Source organism: Ornithorhynchus anatinus, chromosome 5 (genome assembly GCF_004115215.2).
Source record: "Ornithorhynchus anatinus isolate Pmale09 chromosome 5, mOrnAna1.pri.v4, whole genome shotgun sequence".
Lineage (NCBI taxonomy): Eukaryota > Metazoa > Chordata > Mammalia > Monotremata > Ornithorhynchidae > Ornithorhynchus > Ornithorhynchus anatinus.
Window position 1 is genome coordinate 55,703,421 of NC_041732.1, and position 10,836 is coordinate 55,714,256.

General features: G+C 59.6%; 1 protein-coding gene across 3 annotated transcripts in view; it reads left to right on the forward strand.

The window, feature by feature from the left end:
* SAMD11 (sterile alpha motif domain containing 11) overlaps positions 1 to 10,836 on the forward strand; it is a 79,160-nt gene extending 68,324 nt beyond the window's left edge. For all 3 annotated transcript variants that reach the window (XM_029066709.2, XM_029066711.2, XM_029066712.2), the window contains exons 9-14: positions 4,238 to 4,353; positions 4,740 to 4,818; positions 5,120 to 5,802; positions 7,486 to 7,610; positions 9,648 to 9,758; positions 10,447 to 10,836. In XM_029066709.2, the coding sequence (XP_028922542.2) occupies positions 4,238 to 4,353; positions 4,740 to 4,818; positions 5,120 to 5,802; positions 7,486 to 7,610; positions 9,648 to 9,758; positions 10,447 to 10,692 (1,360 nt within the window). In that variant the 3' untranslated portion in view covers positions 10,693 to 10,836. The remainder of the gene's footprint in view (positions 1 to 4,237; positions 4,354 to 4,739; positions 4,819 to 5,119; positions 5,803 to 7,485; positions 7,611 to 9,647; positions 9,759 to 10,446) is intronic.

Below are 10,836 nucleotides of genomic sequence, written 5' to 3' on the forward strand. Positions count from 1 at the left end.
ATGTGTCGCTCAAGGAGTTCCCCCCCTCCAAAATCTAATAGCCTCAGGTCCATAAGAGAGTTAATCCATCCCTGCACCTATCCACATCGAGGCACCCAATTTCATCTTCACACTGTGCCTCCTATCAGAGCCAGGAGTCTAGGCTTCAGTTTACATCCCTGTTCAATTGCCTCAGAACCCTTGGGATTGGGGCTTGTTTACAAACTGGTTGGCAGTGGTGGGATCCTCTCTCTCTGGGCTGTCAAGGAAAGAAACCCCCAGGGCCACGTCCTCCAAGCCACAGGCCCAGCTTAAATCCTCAGCCACCGTGACCCACTCCACTCCAGGCCCTGGGAGAGGGAAGGGGGGGGGCAGGAATGTCAGGAACTTAGCTGGAGAATGGGGGGAGCTGGAGGGATGTAAAAGCCAGTGTTCCCTTCCCCCTCCCCATCTGGAAAATCAGTTAAGTCTCTATGGCTGGCCAACCCCACGGCCCAGGTGTTCCCACATGGGAGTCACGGCAGGGGCCCTGAGGCTGGGGGGAGGACCAGGACCAGCACTGTGCTGGGCTGGATAAAGAAGGGGAGAGAGGAGAAAGGTGGGAGAGAGTGTTAACTGGGTCATTACCAAGTCGGGAAGCTGTTTTGGGAAGGGGGAGGGCGGGGGTAGTTCACACTCCAGTACGGACAGGGAAACGTGTCTCTTATTCAATTGAACTCTCCCAAGTACTCAGTCTGGTGATCTGCATGTAATAGGCAGCCATCACAGTGCTCTTCATGCAGTAGGCTTCCAGTACAGCTCTCCTGTACATGCAGTAAATACCCGGGACAGCTCCCTGACCCCAGTAGTCGTCTGGTACAGGGCTTGGTGTACGTTGGTTTGGTTGACTGACATTTAGCATCGGTTGTGGTAGTATTTATTTAAACGTGTGCAGAGCACTGTACTGAGTGCTGGGAAAGAATACACATGTGGGTATTAGACATGGTCCCTGACTCTGGTGGGGGGGCCTTTCATATCGGGATGGGGGTTCCCCCCGATTTCTCCTGCCTCCACTTCCAGGGGGGAAACCAGATTACCTTCCCTTTCTCCGCCTCCCACTTCCCACCCCAGTCGGGGTAGCTGGGTGAGAATTTTTTCTTGGGGTTGGGGCTGAAGGGGATCTGGAACCTAAAAAGCAGGGGCCAGGACCCTCAACTCCATTTTAGCAGATACTAGAAATCCCCAACTCCAGCCCTGTTCTCTGTTAAGCCCCCTCCCCGGGCTGGAGGGAGGCAGAGAGGGGTCCCCCTTTCCCCCCATCCCCGCCACCCCCCCAGCCCTGGCCGCCTCGGCTGGGGTTGGTGACACGATTGGGTTAAGAGGCGGGGCCGGCTTTAACCGGGTAATGTGCACCCCGTAATGACTGTAAATATCGATTATTTGAAGGCCATTAGCGCTTATTGTTAAGGAAAAGTCAATACTCTCTAAGCCTCGAGCCCCATTTGTCTCCCGGTAAAGGACGGATCAAATTTAGCGGTTGCTGCCTGCCGCACAGATTCCCGCAGGGCCCCCCCGCCCCAGCTGGGCCCCCTCCCTTCCCGCTTGAGCCCGGGTTGGGGACTGCAGGGTCAGAGAAGCTGTGACAGGAGGGGCTGGGCTGTTGCCTGGTTGGGGCTGGGGGGGACAGAGGGAAAATCGAGGCCCGAGCCTGGAGGTTGGGGCGAGGATGCAATTGATACTGAACCTCATGTCTGGACTCCGTCAGGGGAGAACGGCATCCTGTCCATACTGTCCACCACGCCCTTATTTCTGAGTCACCCCAGAGTCCTGTACCCTTCCTGTACCCCCCAAGAACCCGTGGAATTGAGGGGTGAGGGGGAAGGAGGGTAAGAGTGCCAGTCTGAAGCACTAAGGATACCTGAATTCCATGAAACAGTGGTATTTGTTAAGCACTTAGTACCAGCACTTAGTACAGTGCTTAACAAATACAAGCAAATAGGGTTGGACACAGCCCCTGTCCTACATGGGGCGCACAGTCAATCCCCATTTTACAGATGAGGTAACTGAGGCCTAGAGAAGTGATGTGACTTGCCCTAGGTCACAGCAGATATGTGGAGGAGTTGAGATTAGAGCCCGTGACCTTTTGACTCCCAGGCCTGTGCTCTCTCCACTATGCCATGCTGCTTCTCAAGTGAGTCTCAGGTCACTTGCTTGTCCTCTGTGGGCCATGATTTGCCCCTTGCCCACGGGTGAGGCACTTTTTTATGTTTTTTTGTTAAATGAATGCTATGTGCCAGGCATGGTACTAAGCGCTGGAGTCGATATAAATAAATCAGCTTGGACAAAGTCAGGGGCTCAGTTCCCATTTTACATCGGAGGTAATTGAGGCCCGGAGAAGTGAAGTGACTTGTCCGAGGTCACACTGCAGACAAGTAGCAGAGTATGGGATTAGAACCCAGGTCCTGACTCCCCAGCCCGTGATCTCTCCTTGAGGCCACACTGCTTCTCACCCCGCTTTTCATTCATTCATTCAATCGTATTTATTGAGTGCTTACTTTGTACAGGGCACTCTACTAAGCGCTTGGAAAGTACAATTCAGCAACAAATAGAGACAATCCCTGCCCACAGCAGGCTCACAGTTTGCACCCTCAGGATTGCTTAATGGAGCCAGGCGGGGAGGTGCTGAAACCACAAGTCTGAGGAACGAGCGAATGAGCACATGTGTGCGTGCAGATGCAAACAAACACACACATACATACATACGTGTATATCCCCCACAGCGTGGCTTAGTGGAAAGAGGACGGGCTTGGGAGTCAGAGGTCGTGGGTCCTAATCTCTGCTCTGCCACTTCTCTGCTGTGTGACCTCGGACAAGTCACTTCACTTCTCTGGGCCTGTTACCTCCGATGTAAAATGGGGATTAGGACTGAGCCCCTTTGTCCAACCTGATTTATTTATATCGACTCCAGCGCTTAGTGACCTCGGGCAAGCTACTTCACTTTTCAGTGCCTCGGTTCCCTCATCTGTAAAATGGGGATTAAGACTGTGAGCCCCACGTGGGCCAACCTGATTACCCTGTATCTAACCCTGTTCTTAGGACAGTGCGTGGCGCATAGTAAGCGCTTAAGAAACACCGTGATGATTATTACTATTACCCCCCCCCCCCCCCCAGACTCTGGGCAGAATGACGCGACTCCTTGGTCCAGACTTTGGAGATTTCTGCCGGTGGAGGGGAGAGGCGTTGTTCCCCGAGGCAAACGAAGACCACCCACTCGGCCAGGAAGTATCCCGGCGGCGGGTCACTGTCCGGGGGCGGGCCTGGGCCGGGAAACGGTCGAGGCGGCCGCCAGGATCTTCGAATTGCTTCCTCCGAGAGGCCGCGGTCGGTTGGCGGCCTGTGCCGCTCCCCGCGATTAGAGCTAATTCGGGGCCCCCCCTTCCCCGGCCCGGCCACGCGGTGGGAATTGTCCCGCCCGCAGCCCGGCGGCGGCGCGGGGCTAATTGCGGGCCGCGGGGCCGGGCAGGTGATTACACACTTGGCGGTGTAATTACACGAGCTGCAGCCGGCGCCCGGCCGAAGGTCACGCGCTGCGTCCCGAGATGAATTGCTCCTGCCAGGGACGCGGCCGCTGAGACGATTAGTGGGAGCTGCAGCCGCGGCCGGTCGATCCACCGCCGCCGCCCCCTCCCCTCTCCTCCGCCCCGCGTCGCAATTAGTTTAGAGCCGGGGGGGGGAGAGGAAGATGGGAATGGGATGGAGGGTTAGGGGGATGGGCGGAGAAAGGAGGGAAAGGGATGAGAGAGGAGGAGGGAGATGGGAAAGGGATAGAGGATGGGGAAGGAGGATGGTAAAGTGGGGGAAGACGGGGGGAGGGTTTTCTCCCCGAGAGGGACCTGCTGGGGTGGGGAATCGAATACCTGATACTTCCTTTTCCAGCCCCACCTAATCATTCCCGCCTGTGCCCCCACCTTGGTGGCCTCACTCTGGCCCCATTCCGCTCTAAAGGGCCATTACAAGGGCTTAAGGGTCATCAGCCGGCCAGGAAGGTGCCGCTACTGGAGGTGGTTCACTGCTTGCCCCTTTCTCCCGCTTCTTTCCAGGGACGACCCCTGCCCCGCGCACCTCCTGTGGTGGAGGCCCAGCTTCCGCGGCCCATCACCCCGTGGACAAAGGGGCTGAGCTGCGGCCCCCAGTCGAAGTCTTGGAAGGTGGCGGGTGGGGAGGGAATCCCCTAAATCCTGATGGGTGACCAGGACTGATGTTCCAATTGTTTTCACAGAGAGATGTCCCACCCCCCGCCTCTGCTGTCACCCCAGAACGCACCCCACATCGCCCTGGGCCCCCACCTGAGACCCCCTTTCTTGGGAGTACCCTCAGCTTTGTGCCAGACTCCAGGTGAGCCACCGTGGTGGAAGTGTCTGTACGCTTGGTGGGTGTGCACCTGGGACAGGTGATGGGGTTATTGGGAGTGAATATGGTGGGTTCTGTTTGGAGTGACCATGGTTCTTTGCCTCAATGGCTCTGTGACCCTGGGTGTCCGTGTGTGTGTGAGACAAGAATGTGGGTGTCCATGTGGTGGAGGGTGGTGAAGCTGTAAAACAAAGCCACATGGCTGTGTGTGTGTGCCTGCGCACTCACTTGTGCTGCTTTTGTTTACTGGTGGAAGAGGGGCTGGGACAGGGGAATGTTTAAAGAACTAGGCAAAGGGAATCAAATTGGTTCGGGATTACCTGGAGCCCCCTTCACCTCTGAGCTTTCACCATATCCCCTGTTCATCTCAGGATACGGTTTCCTGCAGCCCGCCCAGGCGGAGATATTCGCCCGCCAACAGGAAATGCTACGGAAGCAGAATCTGGCCAGGTAAGGGGAGGAGTCTCTCACATCCTCTTTCTCTCAGCTGCCCCATAGTGAGGCCTGTCTTCTGTCCCCTCCTTCCACCTGTCTTCCAATTCTCTCCCCCACCCCACCAGGCCCCATCCCTCCTGGCCCCTCTGAAGACAACCTTGTACATAGCCACCTTGTAGATAGCTGTGCGGGAAGGTGTCCCATCTGCCGGACTGTGGGGTGTTTGCGGGATGACCGAGGAGACAGTGGGGGCTCCGTGGCGTTTGGGTGGGGGCGGTCTGGCCAGAGCGGCTCTCAGCACCCCCTCCCCTCGCAGGCTGGAGATGTCGGCAGAGATCATCCGCCACAAGGAGTTGGAGACCCTGCACCGGCAGCGGCTCCTGGTGGGGGACGGGCTGAGCCTGCCCCCGGGCCTCCCGCCGGACCACCCCGCCCTGCGCAGCGTGCACGATGGCCCCGACGGCTCGGCCCTCCGAGACGACGCCTCCCGCCGCAACGCCATGTTGGTCCTACGCCACGGCAGTGCCCCGCTGCTCCCGCTGACCCCCCACGGCACCCCCAGCCCCGCCACCCCACCCCGGGAGTCTGGCCGCCGGGCCTCCCGCAAGGGGGGCGCCGCCCGGGTGGAGGGGTCGGGCCCGAGCGAGGTCAAGGCGTCTGAAGCAGCGCCGCGAGATGGCGGAGCGGATGAGGACATGAAGGACTCAGAGAGTGAGCCCGACGGGGGCGAGGAGAAGCCCGAGGGCCTCCCGGCAGAGAGTGGACTCCCCGGAGGCCTCCCCGGTGGAGGCGGCAAGGAGCCGGGCAAGACCGGCGAGGGCGGCGGGGAGCCAGTGGGGAATGCCAGGGGCCTGGGCAGCGGAGGCTCCAGTGCCGAATCCCCCAACCGTGTGCTCGGGACCAAGAACGAGGGGAAGTACCCACCCCCGGTACCTCTCCCCCCAGCCCAGCCGCTGCCTTTTGGATTTCCCTACACCATGAGCCCGTACTTCCACACAGGTGGGTGTGGGTTCCCCACCTGTTTCCTCCCCCCGCCCCGGGGTCTCGCTGTCCTAGGCAGCAGCCCCCGCTGTCTCTTTCTCCCCTCCCCGCTCCCAGGAGCCAGACTCCTGGGACAAGGCACTCTCAGCCGTCGGCTTTGTGCGGGGCGAGGGGTCCAGAGGGAAGGAGTGTCAGGCTGAGGGTGAGGAGGGAACTGCCCTCCACACCCCCTCCTGCCAGCCCGGGAAGGGTCCTGGGATGCTGATGACCAACGGTCCCAGCCCACCCGTCAGCCCTGCCCTCAGCAGGAGCCCCCCGCCCGCTGGAAAAAGGTGAGCGGCCAGCTCGGCTCAACCTTCCAGGGAGCAGGTAGAGTCGGGGAATGCAAGGTTCAAGCTCACTGGGACAGGGAGAATTGTGGATTCAGGGGCTAAGGGAGAGGCAGATGGAGGGAGAGGCTTATAGCTCCAAAGACCACAGGGGTGAGGACTAGAGACTGCCGGACCTTTCTGGCTCAGCTCCCCTCTGGCCTGTAGAATGAGCCTGCCCAGGGCACCAGCTGGATGAGAAAGAGTGAGGGGTCAGTAGGGGGTGGGGAAGAGGGGTCTTGTGCACCTGAGATGGGGTTGCTGGTTGGGGTGACACTTTGTCACTCAGCCTCGCCCACAATGAGACTGATGGGAGGCCGGGCTGAGCCTTGTGTTGGTGGAAAACAGGACAGTAGATGAGAGATACAGGAAGTGGAGTCAGCAGCCAAACCAGCTCCATGTGTGAGTGATTTGTATCCAATTTTGTGCCCCTCCTGGAACACACCCCATGTCCCCCATTGGCCAGTTTAGTTTGAGGCAGGCCAGGGGGTAGGGCTGGCGGGTGAGCCTTCTGGAGCCTTTTTCATCACAGCTCAGAGGTTAGCAGTCACTCTGGGTGGACATGTGGGGCAGGAGTGGTTTGTGGGGTCTGTAGATGAGCCATCCGACTTGATTGCTCTACTGAGGCAGCTGGGTTGGTGAGGGGACAGGTAGCTGGTCTGTTCTTAGGGAAGAAGTTTTGTCAATGGAGGCAGAGGCTTTCCCCATGATGTAAATTCTGTAAATGCGTATTTGTTAATAATAATGATAATGTTGATATTTAATTGCTTACTGTGTGCCAAGCACTGTTTAAAGCGCTTGTGTGTCTGAGGGTCTGAGCATGCCCAAGTTGGCCCCCAAGATCCTCCCCATCTACTTTCTGGCTACTCCGGGCACTAAACCCCTGGGGCTCTGAATCTCTAGATTCCCAGGCCCCACTTCTGGACAAACCTGACTTCCCCCGTGCACATCTCCTGCCTCTTCCCTCCCCAGCTGCGAGTTCCACGAGTGAGGGAGGTTGGGGGAGCCGCTGGAGTCTTTTGATGACGGGGTGGGGGCAGACTGGGAGTGGGGCTGGTGTTTGTTTGGCAGCAGCTGAAGTCTGTCTCACACGTGAGAGGCATTAGCTGGGTGTGTCCCCTCTACCTCCCGACTCCCGTTCTGCTCTCCTGGTCCCTGCAGCCAGCGCCAAGCGCTGACCCTACTTCTGCTGCTGCAGCCGCCACCGCCGCCGCCGGACTTGACGGGTCATTAAACACGGGCAGGCGGGGAGGGGAGTCCCTCCGGGCGCTGTAGCGGCAGACCAGGGTGGGGGGGGCCGAGTGATTTATGGCTCCCCCTTCGGCCCCCCCAGGCGCAGTGGGCGGCCTCTTCCTGGACGGAGAAGACAGCCCCACCTTGGAGGACATCAGCAAGTGGACAGTGGAGGACGTGTGCAGCTTCGTGGGCAGCTTGGCTGGCTGCAGCGAGTATACGCAGGTACCAGAGCCCCGGGGGAGAGGTGACAGGCCAGGCGGGGGGGTCGTGCCCCGGGCCCTGAGGGAGGGCCAGCTCGGAAGTTGGCCAACTGCAGCTGAGCAGCACGGCTGGAGCAGCTGCTATCGCTCCGGGCCCCCCAGGACCCTCTCACCGACACATACTGAGCACCACACGTGCCCCCGGGGCCGGAGGACACCCCTGTGCAGTCTTCCCAGCATCCAGACACGCACACATTCGGTTCCCGCTCCCCGGAGCTGACCCAGATGTCCAGTGTGGGGGCAGGGGGACACATAGGACACGCATGCACGTGTGTGTACACACACACTGTCTCTCGCATGCACGCACGCGCACCATCTGTCTGTGCAGCGTTGGAGCTGCGTGAACGCCCCATTGAGCCGGGCCCCCGGGCGAGCGGGCCGTTTCCGGAGCCGTCTGGACGCCGTGGAGGCTGCAGCGTGCCAAGAGGCGGGGAGGGGAGTAAGGGGGAGGGGGCCGGGCAGACGGCGGCGGGGGACAGGGCTTGGCTGGCAGCCAGAGAGGAACCTCTCAGGGAGGAAGTGGAGCCAGACAGGAGCTGCCAGCCCGGAGGGAGAGGAGGTTGAGGAGGGAGCAAGGCGTCTTTCTCTCTGGGCTTTCTGCATCCTAAGCTGGGCTGGACACAAGCGCAGGGGTGTGTGCATCCGTGTAGTACATGCACACGTACGCACACATGCATACTTCAATCACTGGATCAGTGGCCAGAACCGGGGCTGGGGGGGGAGACAGGTTGGAGCTGGAGCAGGGCAAGGGCAGGACAGGGTCAGAGCCAGGCTGGGATTGAGCTGCGGGTGGACAGATGAAGCAGCGTGGTGTACTGGGTAGAGCATGGCCTGGGAGTCAGAAGGTCATGGGTTTTAATACTCCGCCGCTTGCCTGCTGTGTGACCTTGGGCAAGTCACTTCACTTCTCTGGGTCTCGGTTAACTCATCAGTAAAAGGGGAATTGAGACTGTGAGCCCCACATGGATCGGGGACTGTGTCCAACCCAATTTGCTTGGGTCCACCCCAGTGCTTAGTACAGTGCCTGGCACATAGTAAGCACTTAATACCATTATTATTATAAGACTGTGGTTATAGGGTTGAGGCTGGTCAAGCCCCCATCTGCTGGCCCATATTTGTTTCAACCCTTCTTTGTTTTATCTGCTGTCTCCCAGGGGTTGGTGGAGGGTGGGAAAGGTATGTACATGCCCCCTCCCCTTGAGCCCTCCCACACCCCATTTCCCCACACAGCCTGTATCCCTCACTCTGTGGTAAGATGTTAGGGCAGGTTCTCCAGCTGTGGAGCTGTGGCGAGGGAGCTGAAACTCTCATCTCCCAAACCCCAGGACTGAACTGGGCCCAGGATTTGGAGCTGGAAGGGAGCTTGGGTTGTTTTTATCACATTGGCCAAAATTTGTGGATTCCTTTCCCATTGCAAGCTCATGAGGAGCCCAGGGTCTTACCCCGCAGGCACCAGGCAGAAGCCATGGGCACAGGCTGGTGGAATAATAATTGTATTTAAGTGATTAGTATGTACCAGGTACTTTTTAAGTGCTGGGGTGGATACAAGCAAATCACATTGGATATAGTCCCCATCCCATGTGGGGTTCAGTCTCAATCACCATTTTACCAAAGGGGAAACTGAGGCCCAGGGAAGTGAGGTGACTGGCCTGAGGTCACAGCAGACAAGGGGCAGAGCCAGGATTAGAACCTATGACCTTAAAACTCACTCCCATGTTGTTAAAACTCGCTCCAGCACGACAGCCGATCCCCAAGCGGGTCAGTGGCCACTGCGCCTCACCCTGCCACTGTGTGGCTACAAGGATGAGGTCATGCAGACAAACCCTCGGCCTGCTGCTGGAGGGAGCCCTCCCCGCTGGGCCCTTGTGCCTGTAGCTTGTGTGTGTGCACGCGCGTGCTTGGGCCAGCGCCGGAGGGTCCGTGTGCTGAAGCCAGCACGGAGTCGGAACAAGCTCAGCCTGCCAGTTCCTCCCTGACTCTGTTCCTGCCTGCCGCCCAGGTCTTCAGGGAGCAGGCCATTGATGGGGAGACGCTACCGTTGCTCACCGAGGAGCACCTCCTGACCAACATGGGGCTGAAGCTGGGGCCAGCGCTCAAGGTCCGGGCCCAGGTGAGGTAGCCCGTGTCTGGTCACCCCCATCGGGGCTGGGAGTGCGTCGCTTCTCGGTACATTGCCCGTGCTTAGTTCAGGGAGCTGCAGGTTCTGGGCCCATGCTACATTCCTTCGCTGCTTCTCCCACTTGGATGCTTTAAAGCTCCTGCGGTTGCCTAAGCCCTGGCCCCAGCCTTGGGGATGGGGCGGTGGGAAATGGGGAGGGGACAAGGGGTGTGTAAAGAGACTCACCTTGCCCTCCAGGGCCTGTGGCCAGGAAGGGAGTTGTGAGCTTCCTTCACCGGAGCCCAGGTCCAGCCTTGGCCTCTCTGGCAGTAGTGTGGCTGGCTGCATATTGGGGGAAGGCGAAATCACAGACAGGAGCCAAGTCTGCGCCAGACCCGACAAAGCCCATGGGTTTAGTCTTTCCGCTGCCAGTCAAGCCGCCATCCCGCCTCCGTACCTCGGCCCCACTGAACACAGGCAGAGGAGAGGCAGTCTTGGCCGAGGGCAAGCCATTCAGCCCAATGGGGCGGGCATCGCTTCCTCGCCTCAAGGACTGTGCCCAGGGTTGGGTCCTGTCCCTCGGATCACTTGCAGCCCTGCAGCGAGGTGCCCATTGGACCTGGCAAGGGCTTGGGACCACCCTCTCTCTGGGCACAGACCCTCTCACACACTGACCCTCTCCCTCTCGGGCTCTCTGCAGGTTGCCAAGCGCGTCGGCCGCGTCCTGTACCTGGCCAACTTCCCCATGGCGTTTCCCCTTCAGCCCCCCGGCCTCCGGCCTCCGGAGCGGGACCTGATGGCGCCGGACCTCCGCCCTGCCTCTCCGGCCAGCGTGGCGTCCCCCTGTGGTGGCGGCCTCGGTCCCCTGAGCCGCGTCTCTCCCAAGCAGAACGGGAACCCCCCGCTGCTGACCGGACTCGGGGACAGCAAACAGCCTCCTTCCTAACTGCCCGCCGGAGCCGGGGCCCGCACGGACTGGAGCCGGGGCCTGGCGGCAGAGCAGGGGGCGGAGGCGGCCTCGTCCCGCCGTCTCAAGGAGGAAGAAGAAAATCTGCGATGTTTGTAAAGTGGAAAAACCCAAAGAATTTTG